Source organism: Apus apus, chromosome 7 (genome assembly GCF_020740795.1).
Source record: "Apus apus isolate bApuApu2 chromosome 7, bApuApu2.pri.cur, whole genome shotgun sequence".
NCBI classification, from domain to species: Eukaryota; Metazoa; Chordata; class Aves; order Apodiformes; family Apodidae; genus Apus; species Apus apus.
In genome coordinates this window covers 2,452,217-2,473,924 of record NC_067288.1, presented here as the reverse complement: position 1 = coordinate 2,473,924, position 21,708 = coordinate 2,452,217, and the positions used below count along the sequence as shown (strand labels likewise).

Genomic DNA, 21,708 nt, shown 5'->3' with positions numbered 1-21,708 from the left:
TATGCTGCAGGTACTTACCAGAAAGAGAACTAAAATAAAGCTAATCAAACACGAACAAGACTATGTATTTTTAGGATTCTTGATTAGTTATATTTTGCCAAGTGTACCAGTATATACCACATGACATACAGTATCAGTTTGCACAACGCACACATTCCATAATATTTAACTTATTCAACTTATAAAGTTATGTAAACTTGATTTGGTGGAACATCTGCAGCATTTTAACTTTTCTGTTCAACACAGTCTGAATACACACAATGCTTTGCAGCCCTTTGCAAATGGTTGCTGTGAAGATTACCAGCATTCCCAGCCAACATTTTATTTCAGTTGACTATCAAATGTAAAATCAAATAAATCCCATCACCTAAAGAAATAAAAATTACTGCCTACAAATAAAACTGAACTTTGTTTCAAAGTTACATACCTTCCTAGACAACATCCACATGACAAACCTTAGCAGGATGGAATAGCTTTCCTCCCAGATTTGGAACATTTCTTTTCTTTGAAACTAAAACAGCAGATAAAGATTTCTTTTATGGTTGTTATCTCCTGCTCCCCCCTACTAATGATCCAATATTGACTACATGGACTTCTGGTCTTACAGACATTGCAATTCTTCAGTTGCATTAATTGATATGCAGTCTCATTCCACTCACCAGCTGAAATGGCCCTTAATTCATGCTCATACTATAAAAACTTGATTTGTATAATCTTTTCCTAGCAGATGATAATGTGATACAAGAGGTATTATTCATATACCAGAGAGTGACCCTCTTTAAGTCATTCTGTTATTCAGAGACAGGTGGAAGACCCTTGTTACCTGAATGCCAGTGCGAGGTCCTCAGCTGGAACCTTGCTTTGCTGTTCTAATTGCCCATTTTCAGTCTGTTTAGTGGTGCCCAGTTTGTTTTTTATATCCAGTGAAGATTGGCTCTCCTTTAAAAAAAGAAGAAAATTTCTTTAACACTGTATTAAACGAATTTGAGACTTCATCCTTTGGGACTGATGATGAAGGCCTGTAAATTGGAGTCACACAGTGTAACCCACAAAAGCCATGAGACAAGAAAACAAACTTAGTAAGATATGCTCATCCTCTCAGGACAGAGTCTTGCCCAAAAAGAAGGGATGGTTCTTGTAACAGCAAGCAAAGACCACAGACTGTAACAGCACACAGACTTCTGACTGCCAGCCTGGTACCTGCAGACCTTTTTTATTCTATGTTAAAGCAGTGTGCACAACTCATGGCACAGTGACCTTGGAGACAATTCATAGTTTTCAACAAATTCAGACTTATTTTCAAATGGTGACAAAGTAACAGTGGAGTATTTTTAAGTGGCTAGAATTCAAATTCTTCACCAAGAAGAATCAAGGAACTTTTCAGGAGGTTTGGAAGAATAAAGAGGCAAAGAGGGAGTGGGATGACTCAAGCTGTGGTCATCCAGTGGAGTGCCTTTTTGCCAGGGTGAAATGGTTCCACCCAGCTAAACAGCTCTCCACCTCTCTGCCTCCCACCCCCACAGAACTCACCATGCTCAGCTCACGGGTTCTCTTCCCAATTTCCCTTTCCACCTGGTGTAGCTCCAAGCTCAGCTGCTCACTTGAGATCATCCCAGGCCACTTGGGAGGTGGGGGTGGGGGCTGTGGTTGGCCTGCCAGGGTAGTCGCCTCCCTCTGCAACAGCAGCCTGTTACTAACAGCCTAAATGCATAAAGCCAAGCACATACACAACTAAGCACACGACACACCAAGCACAGAAAGAGCTCTAGGCTATAACTCTAGAGTATTGCTTATTTGCAAAACCAGGGTACTTTCTTTCCATGTTTAACAAGGTCCCAATCAAAACTGCTTTCAACGAGAGTTTTGTCCTTTTTCTTACATGCAGACAAGTCTTTTCACTTTAGAACAAGCAGCATTAATACCTTTTACTGTCATAAATTTGCATGGGTTTTCCCCATATGCCACTTCCTTCTCAAAACTAAGAACAAGCCCACAAACAAAAACACTATTCTTTTTGTGAGCTACTTGTTTAACAAAACATCAACAGTGGATAAGCAAATCTGCTGCTTTATTTTACAGTAGTAGAACCTACCAAATTCTACAGTAGAGCCAGTATTATTACTAAGTCATATAAAATAACTTGAGATGTGGATAACAGTATGTAGCTCTCTACTGACCCAGATTAGGAAGCACAGGGACAGAGAGGGGCAAGTGACAACGGTCATTCACAAGTTGCTAGTTACCAGCAGCCAAGTAAAAGGAGTAAGCATGGCAGCCACTCCAAAAATCTCCTAATACTTGGCCATCAGTACCTTCAGCGTGTGCTCTGCATTTAAACACACCATATACTACTCCACACAACCAAGCATTTTGCTGGTCTTCAAGCAGAAATGCTCATTCATATGAGAAGACAGCAAAATAATCTAGTAGCTCATGTTCAGACTAAAGTAGAGCGATTGCTACAACCTTGTAACAGGCCAATCAATAAAGCCTCCTGGATTTCAAGTACCTCCTTGCAGATTTGAACACGAAATAAATTGAAAGCTGTTATTACTCAAAATAACTGATTAGTTCTGAGAAAGTGAAATTATGGTAAAATCAAGGCTCAAAAGTCAGTTATGTAGGATTTAACACTGACACAATCACAATAATAATGAGCAGGAGAGGCAGGCTGCTTAAAGGTTTTGCAACTTTCCAATACTCTTCTATTATGGCCAGGGCAGGCATGCAAGATTTAAAACATTTTCTCCTCTTATTCCCAAACAGGAGCACAAGAACACAAGTTATGTTTCAAGTAACTGCATATTGCTTGTAACTGCTGCTGTGGCTTAAAAAATGTGAGCTCTTACAACTAAACTGCTATAAACCTGCTCTTTAACACAGCTCTTTAGGTAACTGCCATCCACTACTTATAGCAATTCATTCTGGAAAACATTAATATAAACAGTTGCTGAGGTACCTAGATAGTTTTCTGGTAAATATTTACTGGTTTTTCTAACTAAAGCTTTGCTAAAACAATTCTTACAATTATGCCTTGACACTTTTGTTTCTCAAAAAATTAAAATATTTACGCTCATCAGTTCTTTTAGAAATGCAGACTCCTGTCTTTCCTTGTGTTGCAAGTGACTTCTAAGCCAGGAGACAAAAAATATTAAGTTTTAATTTTTCAAGGGAAATATCTTTAACAGTTATTTTCTTGGCTCTTGTGGCTTGAGCTATTTAGGAAGAAACAGACACTAGACAAAACCAAACATGAAACAGATGAAGGTCATAGCTTAGTACACCAAATCAGACATTTTCAATGGCAGTGAAGCCAAGAGGAACAGGTATCTACACCACAAGTTTGCCTCTGAGTTAATAGATGAACAGAGAGGGGAAGTAAATGAGAGAGAGAATGAAAGCAAACACAAAGGGTCACAGAGTGTGGGTCCAGGTATGGAGTTGATTTGCACGTAAGCGCAGGGAAGTTCCTGCTGCTACATAGAGAGGTTTACACCTGTGCCATAGTCCTGGTGCTTAGCATCACAGGATCAAGTATTGTTACTGAGTATCATTATAGCCAGAGAAAGATCATCACCACATGAAAAGCAGCTTTACTAGTTTCATCTCTCTCCATACCACCCCTCAACCACTCTTCCAAATGTTGGTACCAACCTCTAGTCCTCGCATCTGTGTTTGCTGGCTGATCTGATGGTCTACCTGCTGCAGCTCCATGCGCAGCTGCTGCTCTCGCTCTGCTGAGGGCAACTGTTTCCCATGACCAGCCACATCTGACATGGACAGCCTCTCCCTTTGGGATCAGAAAAACAAAAACAGAGTTGTTTTTTTTTTAAAAAGAAAGCTTTACTCAGCTGGCACAGAAAGAAATAAAGAAAATTTAGAAAAAGGCAAAGAAAAAAAGAAAGCAATCCTACCTGTCGTTGAAACGTCCCTGAGAAGGTATAGTTTGATGAGGAGAATATGGAGAGCCTCCCCAGCCACTGTGAGTTCCATAAAGATTGTAGTCTGCCAGAGAACAGAAAGTAAGTCATGTCACACCACAAAACTATCCTTTAAGTAGTTCAGCCAACAGGACAGAAACCGGAGAACAACTAGAAGATCAGCCCTCTAAGAGGAAGGGAGTCTAACATGTCTTCTGCTGAAACAAACACAAAACCACTACATGTGACCAGTCCCAAATGTGTAATGCATGACTCTTCCTGCATGTCCAACAAGATCTGCTACAGCCTTCTAGATTCTATGATCTTGTTTAGGACTTTCAGACATGCAATTTCAGGATGGGGACACAAAAACAAGCTTACAGCCACTATGAAAGCAATTATTTTTATTACTGAAGTTCCTGAAAGACTCAAGAGTTAATTGATAATTCCCAGAGTCTTAGTTAACACCAGTTAAAAGATCAAGGTCTCAGGAAAGTCAATGTTCTAACTGTGATAAAGCCTAGAAAGTTACTGCTTGAATTAAGCAGTAACAAATAGTTAAGTCCTGAAAACACCTAGAAGGAAGTCTGGGGGAATATCTTGTTTTAAGATTATTCAGTGCACCTCCAGAAAGAGACCATCTTTGGGGTAAGATACAGAGCCACACTATTCAAGTGACTAGAAAATTGGTGTGCAAAAAAGAACCCGTTTCTACTTTATTGGATGCCCTAACAGTACACAAAATAATGGCTGTATTAAGCTTGCAGCAGCATCTACGCATGGAGTGCAGTACTTTGCTATGGCTGTTTTGTATTATATATTTAAGAAATCAGTAAGTGTCTGATTCTACTACAACGGATTACAAGAAGCCTCATCTTGGGAGGGACCAGGAGGAAAAAAACAACAACTCCAAATGTCAACAAATCCCCTCTCTATATGTGCCCAAACCTGATCATGGAACACGAAGTAGTGGCAACCTTTTTCTTCAGGCTTCTCAGTGGAGCCCTACCTGGAACCTGGCTAGAGTTATTCTTTGTGGCATAACATACATCTCAATTAAAGAGACAAGTTTCCAGGGGCTGTCACCAGCAAAAGGCAGGACTAGACATCATACCTGAAATGATTGGTTTGGTGGTAGCTCCCTGAACTGCCATGGCCTGGATGGGACCGGAATTCTGGTACATCGCTTTGGAAGTACGAGAGATAGCCCCAAACCTCGACACAGTTGGTCGGTCTCCAAATGGAATGAGGTCATCATCACCAGTCTCTGCTGCTCTTCGCTGCATGTCTAACCGCTGGTCGCGCATGGCTTTACTATCTACATTCTAGACATGACATAGGAAAGGCAGTCAAGAAAGATGATAGAACATTTTTGCAGATGGGAAGTGAAGAAAACAGATTAATCTCTGTAAAACAGTCCCTCAGACTAAACTTCACTACCAGCATACTTCTGGCTGTTGAGTTTTAACTCAACTAAACTTCATGTTTAAGAGTTAGGAAGAAACACAATAGTGATGCTGTTTCAGAATCCTGTTTCTTCTACATTCGTGACTCCCAAGAATGATACCCTAGCAGCCCCCTTTTCTGAAAAATGACCTTGCAAAACTGCAGCAGCACAAAATGTCACTGCCAGACACCAACAGCTTCAGTGAAGGACTGAATAAGCACAGCAGACAGAATTTGCCCTCAGAAAGAATCAGCCTAGTATGTTATGACTATGCTTCTCTCAAAAGATTCATGCAAGTTTTGAGTATTCTTGTGAACACAAATCGCAGAGTCCTTTAGGTAAAAACTAGTAACATTGTTAACAACAGTCACAATTGCCTCAAAAGGAATTAACAGCACAAAATTTAGTTACAACATCTCCTTCTGACATCAAGCAGTTCAGGAAGCAACAGATGGACGTTTCATTAACAAGCTTCCAGTACAGAGTAATTTTTGGATTTCAAGTAAGTGTAAAGAATCATTGCAAAATACCTCTTGCTACCCGCAGCTTTGGAGCAGAGTGGTTAGTCTGCACCTATATCCAGAACTTTAAAACTGCTCCACAGATATAGAGCTGACCATAATTTTTAAAACCAAGCACTCTGCACACTTGCAAACACATTCTTTGATGGTATGTTTGAGCTTAAATAGAAGCACTGCCATCATCCTGCAGAGCAAATGACAGTCCCTCCCAACCCACAGAAGTACCAACTTTTCTTCTGTGTTCCCTGAATCCCTACATACCGCCATCTCCACACTCCTTGCTGCCACAACATCTTTGGGTTTTGCATCTTTGGTTCCAATGTAGGAGCCGATGGTTTCACAGGACCAGGGAGAGTACTGGCTGTAGTCATTTCCTTTGTATTTCCCAGTTACCTTCAGGTCTTCATCCAAGAACTGTACAAACACAAAAATCTGGTTCTGTAAGTGAAGGGAAGAAGCAGCTTTACAGCCACCACTACTTAGTTCAACAACAGTGAACTAGAAGGAAAAGGTTACCAGGATCATTTTTTAAAATCAGATACATGACCATTTGGAATGTGGCCACAGCAAGCATGTAATGTGTGAAATTCTCATCACCTGGCTACAGTCGCAGTGCTGACTGTTCACTTAGCCAGAATGAAAGTGCTATTTTGACCTTGGTCAAGCTGTTACTTAATTCTAAACATGTCAGGAGCAAACAAAGCAAAGTCCAGTAACTGCGGGAATTGATTACATCAATTTACAGAGGTTCCAAACTAATTCTCTTGGTTATCTAAGCAGACAGCTTAGAATCAATGGTAGATCAGAGAATCAGACAATCAACAGCCAGTTGAGATTGGAGACTGCATTATAAGGACTTGCCATCTGATGCACAAATTTACCATCCCCCCAATGCTTGTCAATACCGTACTGTTCAAATTTTCTTGTTGCTTTCACCTCTCAGCACAGACACTCCAACGTATTTTACAAACATGCTAGTAAGTCACATATTTGTCAAAATACGCTTACCTCCTCTGAATGAAAAGGATGAGGCAAGGTTGGTGAGGGTGCAAAAGGAGGTGGAGAAATCACCTTCCTCTCTTCTAACTGGGCCATGATCTCTTTTCTTCGTCGGTGAAGTTCGTCCAGGCTGGGATGTGGCTAAAATGAAGACAGCAATACGTTACAAAATATGGCAAGCATATACTGCAAGAAAAGGAAAATACAGTGAATAGACAAGTATCATAAGTAATAAGTAATGATAAAGACTAAGTAACAATCACAGAGTATATCTGTTAACTTTCATGTTTAATACAGGACATGCATGTTCCACACACTGGTCAGTGTTCATTCAAGGCACCCTGAAGACAAGGAAAGCTATTTGCCTAAAACTGATTAGATCCTTAACTAACCCAACATTTCTAAATTTACAACTACTAATCTTTTAACTCGCAGGTAGTTGAATGTGATTGTGTGTTCCAACTTGCCAAAGTTTCCACTGGAACATGTTCCAGTATGGCAAGTCCCCATTTCAGTCAGATGGGGGACAGTGGTATAACTCTAGAGATCATGACCTAGTCACAGTTGGCTTGCATTTGTTATTCATTTTGCCATAGAACTAAGCATCCCACAAATGTACCAAACTCAAAATTGATAAATCTTATAAACTATGTTAAAAATGCCTCCTGGACTCAGCAATACCATTCAGAGTCTGAATGACAGCTATACAAGTCCAACTATTCTACAGGATTCATTTCCAGCTGGTGATTTACCAAAACAAGTTTGTACACTTCTACTAGGAAGACTCTCCAGTTGGAAATCTTAAAGTAGAGAAAATCTGGAAGAGCAGAATGTTCAGTTCCTTTACTGAGGTACATATGTTTCCATATTTATCTAGGCCCAGAGATGGCCAGTTACAAAGGCACAGTACAAGAATGCACACATGACCATTTGCATACACTGCAATTAACTTGCACTAGAGAAAGAGAGTGGCCATCTCCAGTCTAATCTTAACACCATATGAGACTTCCAAAATTAAACACAATGTTTTTCTACTTCAAGCATTAAGTGGCACCCTGCTCTTCTACATATTAGCATCACTACAACTGCAGAGTTGACCACTAACTAATTGTCTTCCAGTTTTTTATTCACTTCAAACATAACATACCCCTTCTTAAAGTTCAAACTTTAATTCCTCACTAAAACCATCATCTTACTGCAAAAATACTCAACTTTTCCAGTATTTTATATTTTCTCTCTCAAGGGAGTACAAAAAGGCAATCTAAAATCCATACCCTGTGGCACGAAGGTCTGATCTGACTGAGATGCGGAGGCACTGGGCAATAACCCTCTGTTTGCTGGTATCTCTCCCTGGAATCAGGTACATAGGAAGGTACAACTGCTTGTGGAATTTCAATGGGTACAGGGCTTCCTCGGACAATCTCCTCTCGCTGGTACGGCTGGACAGGAGGATACACACGACGGCTGTCGTAGTGGGGTGGGTATATGGGCTGTCCCATGGGATACTGCTGCGGCTGCGTGTACTGTGGGCTCACCACACGGTCCTGAAGGTAGGGTGGGTAATGGTCTAGATAAGGTGGACCAGGTTCAGGGGCTGATGGAGGAGGTCGGACAAAGCGAGACATGGACTGAGTGGGATAATAAACTCCTGAAATCAGCCAAGAGGGAAAAAACACAAACAAGACACAGAAAACAATGAGTGCAACTGTCCACAAAAATTGTTTCAAATACTCGAGTCTACAAGTATCATGAAGAGAACTGTAGAAATTGATTCACATTTGTTGCTTGCCCCCACTGTCTAAGCAGTATTTCTACTCAAAAATTAACCACAGAAAACACTGAAAAAGCAAAAGTTGACCCGAAGCTCAAGCCAGACAGTTTAATTATCCAAATAAGATACCAGCAAGGTGTAAAGTTTACAGCAGCTGGACAAGAGATGGTGAAACTGAGCCCACCACAGGTGCCACAGAAGTCCTGCTAGCAAACCAAACAGAAATCATTCGCCAGAAGGTCTCTGCAGATTGACAGGAATGTTTTTAGCTAGACTTGACCTAAGTAGTAAGCTTAAGATTAGCCTGTACAACTTTATTCACACAATTAAAAATCAATTTGTCTCAACATATCAGAGCCACTGCCTGTGTAAAGAAACTTGGATTAACTAGAATCTAAAGTTATCTAAAGATTTGTTCTACCTCTTGAACACAGAAGGAAATTTCAATATAGTGGATCACCACAGACTTCCAAGATCAAACTTTCTAGTTATATGATCTGAGATCAGGTCCTGAGATTTCTGTATAATTTAAAATTATGCCCGAATATATGCACATCATCAACAACATGTGCATCAACATTTGTGACAACTTAGATCTCCTATTAGCACACAATAATAAAATGTAAGCTTTTTTTTCCCCCTTCAAAATGCTCTGCAACTTGCTCAAAAATGGTTCACACGCACCTCCATTTCCTTTCTAGGGCTTCTTTTTCTTTCCATTTCTGTTGGTCTTTCGTTCCTTATTTTTCTTTTATATTAATCTCACATTGTGTAATTACCTTCTCCCCAGTCTTACATTGCATAATACTCTTTCCCTGACTTCTTTTTAATACCTTTGCTTTTTAATACCCTCCAATATCATCTTTCTCCACTTGGTCTCTTATACTTAGAACTTTTCCTCTTATTTCCTTTTTTATTGATGTTTTCTGTGTACAGTGCTTTTCTAATTATTTGTCTCTACCCACCACATGCATGTGCAGACATTTCTGAAACAATTATACACTTTTCATTAAGGGCATAAGTACTTTTACCCCTCTGCTGGTTAAGCTTTATTTTAATTTTCCCCAAGCCAAACTGAATTACAGTTTACCAGATCCCTTATCTAGTCCAGTTGGGAAGAACTGAAGAAAGGAGGATTTGCTACACTGCACGGATACAAACCTCTGTTTTCACTTGCATTAAAGTTCTCAGTTATGACATAAAAAGCCTGCCCATTTCCATTTTACTCTGCCATCACCATATCAGTGCCTTTAAGTCCACATGATATGCAAGAATACTCCAACTTAAGAGCTTAAGTAAACACCACAGTGGGAAGAAAGAACAAAATCAGTATGAAGGTGAAAGAGAGAGGTTGGTCTCAAAATTACCTTGTTGGTAGGGTGCTGGTTCAAATGGTGGGGCAGCTCCCCTAGGATCCTGGTAAAACATATCTGCTTGCTGATATGGAGACCCTCGTGGTACCATTTGCAGCTGCTTGGTGACAGACACTGAAGACAGATCTGTTGGTGCCCGAGTGGGCACAGGATGGGGGTTCACTGGTAAGGCAGAGATAGAGCTCTTGGGGACAGATTCCAGCCTAAAAAATAGACAGATGGCACTGATAAGCGCTCTGTACTTTAGAACACTGCTCTTTTTCTATAGGCCACCTTCTTTACAAAACTTTCTCCAGACAAGATATAAGCAAACGGGGAAATAAAGCACTTTACAGTTTTAGCTTTAGTTTTCTACTCTATTATTTAAACACTACTAAAAATAAAATAAAAAACCCCACATCAAAACCCAAAACAACAAAACCCACCACAATCCAAGAGCCCTTGTTCTGTTTCTTTTCTAGAGAATGCATTTACTTTGTTTCTACTGCATGTTTACACACATGACACTTTGAACAACAGTTAGGAAGACCCGTACAAGTCAGGAGGGGATCCAGGGGCACTGCTGCTCAGATGATCCATTTTCCCTGGTTTCAGAGCAGTTTCATAACTGGAGTCAGTCCCTCGAGAAATCAGTTGCGTCACCGTGCTGCCTGGCAGAGCAGAAGTTTTCCTATTGGGCAAGTCCACTCCCCCTTCCTCTGAGAGGATAGCTCCTGAAGGCAGGCCCACCTCATTTAGCTGGCCCAGGGAGGCACTCAGGGGTCTTCTGGGAACCAGACGCTTGTTCATTTTACGGAATCTTCAGAAAAATAAACCACATAGAAAAAAATTAAATAAAAACTGAAAGGACTCACATTTGCAAAATTTTTCAAGCACAGGTGCTACTGAAAGCTTCAGTACAAGTATCCTGAGGGCTTATGAGCAATTATGAATACCTGTTAGACTACAACTTCAGTGCTGTTAAAAGCAGTTAAAAACTTCAGAACTGTTAAAAGCAGCTTCAATCAGAAGAACATGGATGGATTTATAATTACAAATACACCTGGAATTCAGTTAAATTTTGCACAGCAAGTTTAAAAATTTCCCTTACATATGCATTTCAACTGTACAGAAGAAATATCCAAACACCACATAAAATATTACCTATAGTGACAGAAGGTTCAGAGTAAGAATCACAGATGATCTTTGTCTATTTGTTTAGAGAAAAACTTAGCGGAAAACTAAAGTGACAAAAGATGAAGAGAATCCCTTTTGTTGTTCTATAAATTAAGTGACTGCAGAGATAAAAACTCTGTGACCACACTTAAATTCCAAAAATCTGTTTCTGATACAATTGAACAAACCTGATCCTTTTAACTCATGTTTCACAAAAATCAGCAGACCTATGGCATTGGACCAACAAAGAGAGCAAATTTCAGAGTTGAAGGTCCTCCATTAAACATCCTGCCATCAGTTTGGATACTAGAATGCAAGTGGTAGGGCAAGTCTGTAGGCCTGAATGTTCCCCCTGTTTATAGTGTGGAACAAGAGGCCATTTCCTATGCAAGAAAGTTTCAAAAGGGCTGAAGTCAACTTTTTCACATCCTATCTATCAAGAAAAGTGAGATTGTAACACAACTAGAAAGGTACACACACTATTGTACAAAATTAAAATTCAGCAGTTGTAGTCTATTACTCAATGTTCAGGTAATCTTTATGCTTGCCCCCATGCACAGTATTAACAGCAATGCAATAATGGCAAAAAAGGGGTTTTATTTTGCTTTGCTTTTTTAGATGTCACTGATTATAGAGTCAGATGATGTGATTATGCTACATAGATTTGAGCTGTTCGTCTGTTAAGAGTTCACTGACTATCTTCTAACAACCTTCCTAACTCTCCAACACCCCAATTCCTAGCTGGATTAATCTTAATCCACATAATCAAAACTATAAACTCAAGCTCCACTGTGTTGACAGGGGGCATAATTCAGAATGCATCAGAAAGGAGTACAAAAATTGGGCTATCACCACAGCAGAAGCACTCAAAGAGGGAAAGACCACAGCTTTCTAAATACATGCTGCTTTTAAGTTGTTCTGGCATCCTGTCCTGGCTTGAGTCAGGATGAAGCCTGGACACATCTCATGTCAGCCATGCAAGTCAGCTGGACATACAGAAGAGAGCACAAGTGAGCTCCCCAGGCTGAACTTACAGCTTTACTTTAGCATCCCACTCAATACCCAAACCAGGGTCTCCCTGCAAAACAGCAAGAAGTTGGGAAACCAACACCACGTGCTCCCTGTCAATTACTTCTGGACATCAGCCTCCCAAAAGGTGTCTTAAGAGTTGCAGTGCTTGGTGGCTCCAAACTCTCTGAAGATTTGCACACAACTTGCAAGATGAGGAGGACTGGCCATCCCTGCCCATTCATCTTGAACACAACAGAACACTCGAGGGAGACAGGCACACATGTAAACACACTCATGCAATCAAAGCTGACAGAAGAGTTTATACAGCACTTTCCATGATAAAATACTTAGAAAGAATGAAGCTGCACAGTGCTGCCCTCTGGATTATTTCAAACAATTTTATGAATCCTTCTTGCAGCCTTCACATGTGCAGGACACAAAAATAACCTAAAATAGTTTAATATTTGCCTAAGCATACTTGGTCTTTGTCCCTTGACAAGAGGGGAATCGGCTACTGTTTAAGCAAGTCTAGATTATAAATTGTTATCTAAGGCACATACTTCCCCATAACCCTCCTTTTTTAAAGAAGGAACACTAATGCAATATCTACTGAAAGGAATTAAGCCAAGATAAGAGGCACAAGAAAGAATTAGAACTCCAAATTCTCCAGCTGCCTACAGATATCTCTGCAATCTGAAACAGCAAAAGCATTTTTACTTGGACATACAAGCCAGTCTGGACAAAATAGGCCTCTTCCACCTGCCAAGTTGACAAACAGCCCTTCTTGATCCATAAAACTAGTTCAGAGGCACTAATACTGACTCACCTTTGTTAACCATCCAAACCAGCACTACCAATCTCCATTTTCTTAGCAGCATGACAAAAGAGGGAAAACCCCAAATGTTTCTGCAGAATGTAAGTATCAAAGTCCCTTTCTCTGTTCATTTGAATAACTGCCTTTGTCATTCTAACACCATGTGCTCTGCTCTTTTTTCTCAGTTTTGCCTATGCCCTGCATGCTGGCTATACAGCCCATGAACTGCAACACTAATGCTTCAAGTTTTAAATTTTTAAGGGAAAAAGGACTGCATATAATTTCCAAATCCTTGGAGTTTTTTTTCTGATTTTTAAATCAGAAGTGCCTCTTCTTGAGAGAAGTTAATTATTTTATCCCGTAAAACCAGTAAGATGTTACATATGCAGCATAAAATACACTGTATTTATTTCATGCTTAAATAATCAATTTTATTTTCAAAAAGAAGTAAAATAACTGTCAGAATAGCAGCAGCTTGCTCTTGGATAACTAGGTGTCCCCTCTAAATCCATAACAAATGAGACTAACTACAGACTTCACATGACCACCATTTTCTAACTCTTCAACAATAGCTTTAATCACTTCTAAGTTACTGCACGTGCAATTTGCCTAAGAGTTTTAAATAACTATTACAAAAAAGACCCACCACCACAAAAAAAAATAACACCTTGTGATAATTGTTTTTAGCTCTCTCAGTAGCTCTAGCAGTAAGGAACATGAAAACCCAGAAAACTAGAAGCAACCTACTTCTCAAACCTGAATATAAAGGCAAGATGAGAAATACACACAAATAAATGACCGTAATGGGATGCAGTCAAACAGCATGTTTAGTCACACTTAAGAACTAAGAAAAACAGCCCAATTTCAAAATCTCAAGTAACAGGTGTATAAATATCCAATTTTCAGAGCTGTGCTATGGCTGAACACAGCAAAATATCCTATATTTAAGAACAAACAGTTTCAAAACCTAAGAGATGACTGTTACAAGTTTTTCCACATTATTTCTTGCTAACAGACAAGTTATGCCCCCTCTCCCCATTTCTAGATATGATAAATAACTATTACAGATAAGGTAAAATAAAGATTGGATTTATTTCTATCCTAACAGGTAGACTTACTTTTCTAGTTCCTCCTGTGAATGTGCAAAGGTGCAGCTGGCCCCTCGGGGGCATCCTCCTCTCTGTTTCATGTCCCGGCACATGTATGTCTTGTACTTGCTGTGCTGGGGAGGCTGACAAGGTTAAAGAAACCAGGTGAGAAACCTGAATGTTAAGAGCACTTAACCAAGAGCTGAACATATCCTCTTATTAAAGGCCTATGTTTGACTGTTGGTAATTCCTTCAGTTTAAATGTTACAGAAGTACCTGATGTGAAATCAATGACTGGAGAAGTATTCCTGTTTGCTTCTTCAACAGTACCCTCTGAACTAAAAAATCTCCAAACTATGATAATAATTTCCATCAATAGTTGAGGATACAGTCTTAACCAAACCCAGATCAGCAGAGTATGGGTTGTCTTCTGTATTTTTAAGTTTCCCAGGAAGCAAACATTTACTGCAATATTGCTGTCTGCATGTATGTCCACTTGCAAGTCTCTCTCAAATTTTGACAGAAGGTCAGAGGGGGGGTCTCAAAGACACTGAAGTTCTCAGAGTTTTTAGGCAGAATTAAATCAGAGGCAGAAATACCCTATCAGAGTTCCCACCAAGGGAAAGGTGTGCAGGAGTAAACTGTTTCTTTCTAAGAAACTAAGTCAAAATACGTGAATTTTTAAGAAGCCATCTGGAAACTGATCCCGTGCTCCCCCCCAGCCCCATCTAGTGCAGGGAAAGCAAGATTTAGTCAGGGTGTACATAAACTGCACAGCCCCCTGCTGGCCACTGCTGCCAGCCAGCAAAACTCGCCTCAGTATGAGCAGCCTTCCCCTTTTCCTTCCAAGAGGTACAGCACGGAAGGGGTCCAGGCAACGGTCCCACCACAACAAAAGCACTGTGGGTTTTTTTATTATTAGCAGAAATAATCTTTCTAGCAGTTTCGCTACCCAAACCAGCTCTCCATGAGGATAAGTACCAAAGCAAGGGAAGGAGTGGGAATGTGTAGGCAGCTCTGTCTTTTAGCAGCAGCTATCATTTAAATCAAGATAGAACAAAATGAGATCAAATGAACATGTGGTAAGATAACCACGAGATAAGCTAATATACATATTTGGCAACATTACTCAGTTTCGGAAACAAAACATTTTGCTTCAGAAAGTTGGACTGCATGTTTATGTTAAGTTTTCCTAAATCTTTAAACATTACAGGCCATTAAGCACAGGTATAAGAACAATTTCACTAACAGAGCCATCTGGCTGCAACATCACATTAAAACAAACCCAAGACAACTCCCACAGATCCCAGTGCAAAGCACCCCAAATGCTCTTCCCCACCCTCTAGTCAGAAGGGTTGTTTATTCATTTCCCTAGCTTGGAACAGACTGTTTTCACCTTAGTGAACTATGCAAATTAATTAACTGGTATCAGACAGGGGTTGTGTTGCTTTAGGTTTTGGCTTTTTTTCTTTCTTGTTTCTTTTTTGATAAATATCATGCAGCAGTGATATTTTTAACTAGTTCCTCGTCAGACCAAATCTCTCCAGATGATATTAGTAAACCTCTATTATTGGATACAGCCAATAAAATGTAGAGGTAAACATTTAGGAAATGACATAGCTTTTACCTGTTGCTGATCTGTTCCTTTCTTGCTGTGATTCTGGATATAATCAACTAAGCCATGAACCACAGTCCTCACAGCAACTAGTCCATTTTCCAGTTGTTCCCATGTTGGAGGTGGAGCATCTATTGCATTGACAACAAACATAAAAAGAAAAGTTGGAAGGATCTTCCAAAACCAGGTACAAAGAAACCATCAGTATCACTTAGCTTCACCAGACAACCAAGAAGATTTTATTGGAAATGTGTAATTACATAAAGAGTGTTCAGTACCTTAATTCAGGGATATATACCACTTAAAGAATAAAGCTACCTATAGATGCTAGATTGAACCACACCAAATATCAAATGAGCCAGCAAGACTATCATTATCATGTCAAATTATTTCCTTTTACCAAAGCTTTCATATCCCACAAGAACTCCAGAGTAAATGCACTGTACAAACTCTGCACATAATAAAAAAAATTAATCAGGCTGAAACACTCTTTCTGCTTTCAGATTTCTGTAGGCAAAAATAATTCTCTACAAATGCCATGAGCACTGGCCAAAAAGAGTCACTGAGCAACAGAAATTGATGTCCCTCACATGGAAAAATGTTACAAGCCAAATCTATATATCTGACTACCATTTCACATATAGCGATGTGAATAAATTGTACAGGTGTAGTTGTTCTTTCTAGCCAATTTACTTTTCCAATCAGTTTCAGCAGTTGAGACTCCTACTGTGTGCCTACACACTCTGCAGCAAAACACAGAACCTCAGAGTGCTTCACTAAGATCACTAAGATCTTTACCACAACTACCTTTTGTTCTGCTCACAAGAACTAAACTTTTCCAGCAGAACTCCAACATACCTATAGAATAGCAGGGAAGTAACTCAAAAGCACAGAAAATAAACATCAAGATCAGACTTGCCTACTGACCCTGAGTGAGGCTGTCAGTGACTCCACCTTCCAGATCAGTCTTTGGCTAACAAACCTGCAGTACAGTTTTGTCCCTGACTTGTTACAGCATGAAAGACTGGGGAAGAAAGCACTACATCTCTAACTGGGAAGTACAACTGGTCCTCATTTGAAAGGTAAGTTTTGTTTAACCAAAAAGAAACTAAGAACTACAACTCCCCACCTCCTGAAGTCATAGTTTAAGGCCTTCACACTATTTTTATACTGACTTTACAAACACTAATGGGTGTAAAATAAAACTTCAGCCACAGCACTTTGTTCTGTCCCTTCCCTTCTCCCTCAGGCATCCTCACACTGCTGCTAACTTTTTCAACAATTTCCATCTTTCTTTCCTCTGTCAACAGCTTACATTTTATTTCCCAGTTATATTCTTTCCAACTAGATTCCCCTTCCCAGACTTCTACACACCTTTGCAGAATTACACGTTAACAAGAAAAATATTAAATTCCCCAGATTAGAAATCTTTCTTGTCTGGTCTGATTTTTGCCTAACTTCTGTCTATCCAATCTATCAAAATTCTACTTTGGAATCCAAAATAATTTACACAGAAGATGCATTATGATTTTAAGCTTCCTCTAAAAGAGTCTTCCAAGTCCAATGTCTCAGGCTAGGGACCTTGTATCAAAAACTAACACACAGAATATCTAGAAGAAAAAGACATACAACTTTTAGATATGTTAATGAAAGTCCCCAATCTAAGTGTTTTCTTGAAGACTTCCCTTGTTTGTAAACAAATTATGTTCACTCTGGTAATCAACTGGAGAGAAAAAGGTACCTCAGAGTGACTCTGCATTAAGCATAATGATTCTATAAATCTTCATGTTGCTTCACAAAACTGTTTTCAGATAGCACCATGTGTACTAAAAAAGGGAAAAGGAGGAAGCCAAGACTGCTGCCACTCCCTCCAGCTAGCACTGCCCAATATCAAGTACACACCATGTAACCTCACAGGATCACATGTATTCAGCATCCTCGTCCATGCTCATTCAGTGCTGTCAAACGAGGAAGGTCTCTTCAAAGAACTGGTGAAATGATTCCTGCCATACTTTTAAATGTATTTTAGCTTCAGAACAGCTCAGTTCATAACAGAGATGCTGTCCACAGGCTGGATATGGATACCACTCAAGAATCTTAAGTTAATGATTTCTTCCACTTGACGAACAGCTTTCAATCCTTCAACAGCATTAAACTCCACTTGCTAAACTGCGAGTTAAAGGTTTTTATAAAACATCTAGTCTTACCTGGACTGGGATCAATATTTGCCAGGAGCTCTAGGTGAGGTCGAAGACGATTCAGATTAGCTGGATCTCCAGTCCTCTGAAGAGCAATAGTTAATTCCTGAACACTCTGTGCAAATGAGGCTGGGGTCTGCAACTTAAAAAAAAATTATCATAATTAACTTTCTACAGGCAAAGCAATCCTCAGGGTTTCTGAAGCTTGCTCCATAAGCTGACAAGAGACATCTTCCAAAACTAGAGTAAAATGGTTTTCACACAATCCCATATCAGTCAGCACCTTCTATTAACATCCTTCCTCATCATTATAAATGTACAATTCTTTGACACTGCAGGTTAAAATACAGCTCTAAACAGACAATAGAATAGCTGGTACTATTTCTAGCAACAAAACCTATTTCTTTTCTGCATTGTGCTGGCAAACAGGAAAAAAATAAAAATAGAATATTAGAAACCAGTTAATTTACTGATTCCTGAAGAGTCCAGTATCTCCAATCCCCAAACCAAGAGGCTTGTGCCCAGCTTTAAACTAAGTACAGCATAGAAGAGCGAGAGGGTTGAAGGACAAAGATAGCTATCAATATTCCACTTACTAACATCACACAATTTCAGTATTTTACATCCTTTAACTTTACCTAGATAGTTCAGAAGATGTATAGCAGTTCATCTGAAAAGGTATGCAAGTGCAAAAATAAATAGCAGACCAATCCTGAAACTAATCCTCCTACACAGCAGCCAAAGCAATTGCTTCATAGCATTTGTAACCATCCAGGTTTTCCTGCCTAATTTAGGTACATGAGTCCCCTAATTTAAAAGTCTATTTATCCTATGTTCCCTCCAAACAAAAAGAGATCCAGGCATTTCCAGAGGTCCAGTCTTTTAACTTAAGAAATGTGCTTCCACCTCTCTTCTTACTTCAGGTACTGACTAGGGTGACTGATTTTCTCTCAAATGAAGCCCTAACTTCCACCCTGCAAACATGACCATTAACCTCTGTTACTGCATGGACAGCTATTGCTGCTCAGAAAGGACACATTCCAGCTGTGCAGCTGACTTGTGTGACTTCTCATCTGCAGAAGGAGGTGAAGTAGAAAGATGGCAGGATGGCAAAAGGATCAAGATTCATTAAGTTATAAATACACATGCCAATTATTTAGGCCATAGCAGGTTTTGAAATAACAGAGCAAATGATTAATGGGCAAGGCAGGTACGCATGGGCACAAGTTCTAAATTCACGTGACAAGCATTTATATCTTCTACATTCGCAAACAAGATGGACTTGGCTGATTTTAGGTGGCTTTACCTTGTCAATGATGGATTGCATGTGGGATTTGTGAGACTGGTCTCCATATAACAGTGAGGACCACTGATCTGGTGCAATGCGTAAACCTGCTTCCATAGCAATTTGAACTATCTGGGAATCATGTTCCCTTCTCAGAGCTTCGTAAGTCCGAAATTCCTCCTTCAGTTGCATCAGGGAGGAATCCTCATCTCGCTTTGTCACCTAATGGGGAGAAAGAGCCAAATACAATTAAGCAGGATAAACCAGCAGTTAGTAAAGTCTGAGGCAAGTAAAATCTTCAGTCAGCAACTAAGTTATTCATCCCAAACTAAATTGAACTATGGTACTATGCAGTGACCATTAGTTCCTACAAAAACACAACACTCTTCATAAACTGAAACCACTATGAAGTGGATACCAAATGTAATTTACTAAGCTTCTGATACAGGTACGGGTGCAAGTGTCACACCTCCTAAACTACAGCATCCACACCTTACTTCTCCAATCAAGATATTTTGTTGGTCTTGCAGAATTTTGCTCTTTTAGTGAATGACATTTAAGCTGAGAATGCAGAGGAAAGGACCATTAAATCCTGCAAAGCCCAATACACAATGTAAATCCTCTTCATAGAACTCTGATAACCAAACAGCCTCATATTTCTTTGTTTCTAATTAAACTACCAGTCAATTACCAGAACTGGAGATTTTTCAGCTTTAAGCCTCTTCTAAGAAGATAAATTATGCTGACATAACAAGTTTTGTTACTGTACATGTACAAAACAACCTGGTAAGAGTCAAAACTTAGCTTCACAGCTTCAAGTTGCAATTTCACCCTGCATTGCCATCCCAGCTGTATGACAAAGAATTCTCCAAACACACATGGAACTTAAAAGAGGAATACTTTCTATACCTACACATTTTTAGGCACATTTAATGATACATGACAGTGAAAACTGAAACTGAAAAACAATTGTATTTATAGCATTATGAAATCTCCAAGCAGAATCTTCTTCATACCTTGAAGCAGGAGGCTCTGTAAAGAAGCTGGACAACATGCCCAATGCTAGTTTTAGAAGCTTGAGGAAATCGTGGCTCCAGCCTCTGAACCACAAAGAGAACCAAGACCTTTCGTGACAAAGCAGATCCATCTTCCAGAGCCAGCAGAACCAGCTTTAAAGCCTCCTCTTGCATTGCTGGTGGGAGAGGGGAATGTGAAGAAAAGAGGTAAAAGATGACAGAAGACCAAGAAACATTTCTGCACAGATTCTTGTCTCCTTACAAGCAGAACAGCTACAAACCCTTCCCCCCAAAAAACCACAAAAAGGACAGGGAGCTGAGCAAGAATGGATGGAAGAGAGGGATGGAATACTTCCGGACTCCCAGACTGGGAAAATATGCCTTCTCCATTTTTTAAATTATTGGATCTATTTTATGTATCCAATGATAGGAAGACTTGTTAGTTCCTGTCTATATATCTCACCATTAATTTAAGAGTTTTAGAAGTGTATTATCTACATCCCACACCTATCCCAGCAGAAAAAGCTGACACGATGATGGGCAAGGTTGGTTCCCATGCAGGTAAAAGGTTAATTAGTGCCCACACAAATCAGGTGTTGTAGCACAGCATATTTTGCTCAGTAACAAGCCCCTCTTCGCTGTGGTAGTGCCAAAGTAAGCAACCCAAAACTAGCCTTCCTTCATTTTTCAGTGGGGAAAAGCTTCCATATTTTCTTTATTTTAAGAAATCAGCTTCATATTTTAAGGCATTCTGGTTTCGGTCCTCAACAAGCAAAGTCTACATTTTCACTAATGAGACTTGATTAATTTTTTGTAAGCAAAATTGAGTGAATTCCTCTATGAAAAGGAATTTAATTTCTAAGTATGTAACTTTTTAAAATAGCATACACACCCCCAAGCCCCTGGAGAAGGAAAAGAAACCATTTGCAGTCACTTCTGGTAACCTTATTTTTTATAGAAAGGTCTTACTTGATCAAAGAATAGCAAGTGAAAAACTGATTATAATTTTATCTTATTAGAAGAACAAAAGGACACGTTACTTTGAATTTTATATAAGACTTGCAAAAGCACTAAAAAATGCAAAAAAGTCCATGACATTAATTCTGTAGACGTACTGCTAAGAAATTCAGCCACTGCCTAATAAAATTACTCAGTCAATTTGACACTCATTTATCAATTCTCCTCAATTCTGAACTGCTTCTAGTACAGAAGTAGTGCTGTGACGTGACCTACCTGGTCCAAGGAACTGGCATCCTCTGGCTCTCACTGCAGCCCAGAGGTTGGAAGAGAGCTGCTGAGGATTTTGATGCTGAAGAATGAGCTCTGTGACTGTCCTTTCACCAAGCGACCGTGCTGCACGCATGGCTCTGATCCGCCCTTCCTCCTCCACCAGCTGGCAATGAACTAATGTCACAAGTTTCCTCTGCATGGGACGACTTAGCACGCTCTGAGTAGTACTGTTGAGACCCACACCTTCAGAACAAAATGAAGCAGA

General features: G+C 39.7%; 1 protein-coding gene across 12 annotated transcripts in view; it reads right to left on the bottom strand.

Moving 5' to 3' along the window:
* Positions 1-21,708, bottom strand: part of RC3H1 (ring finger and CCCH-type domains 1) — a 61,004-nt gene that overhangs the window by 8,778 nt on the left and 30,518 nt on the right. For 3 of the 12 annotated variants that reach the window (XM_051624612.1, XM_051624614.1, XM_051624613.1), the window contains exons 4-19: positions 21,447-21,686; positions 20,214-20,389; positions 19,219-19,419; positions 17,922-18,054; positions 15,727-15,845; positions 14,130-14,242; positions 10,567-10,830; positions 10,026-10,234; positions 8,162-8,535; positions 6,897-7,028; positions 6,150-6,320; positions 5,035-5,245; positions 3,915-4,005; positions 3,655-3,790; positions 1,531-1,701; positions 824-939 (exon numbers count right to left, since the gene is read on the bottom strand). In XM_051624612.1, coding sequence (XP_051480572.1) covers positions 824-939; positions 1,531-1,701; positions 3,655-3,790; positions 3,915-4,005; positions 5,035-5,245; positions 6,150-6,320; positions 6,897-7,028; positions 8,162-8,535; positions 10,026-10,234; positions 10,567-10,830; positions 14,130-14,242; positions 15,727-15,845; positions 17,922-18,054; positions 19,219-19,419; positions 20,214-20,389; positions 21,447-21,686 — 2,857 coding nt within the window. Of the gene's footprint in view, positions 1-427; positions 512-823; positions 940-1,530; positions 1,702-3,654; positions 3,791-3,914; positions 4,006-5,034; positions 5,246-6,149; positions 6,321-6,896; positions 7,029-8,161; positions 8,536-10,025; positions 10,235-10,566; positions 10,831-14,129; positions 14,243-15,726; positions 15,846-17,921; positions 18,055-19,218; positions 19,420-20,213; positions 20,390-21,446; positions 21,687-21,708 lie in introns of all 12 variants that reach the window. The other 9 variants (XM_051624623.1, XM_051624624.1, XM_051624616.1 and 6 more) reach the window with 6 other exon arrangements.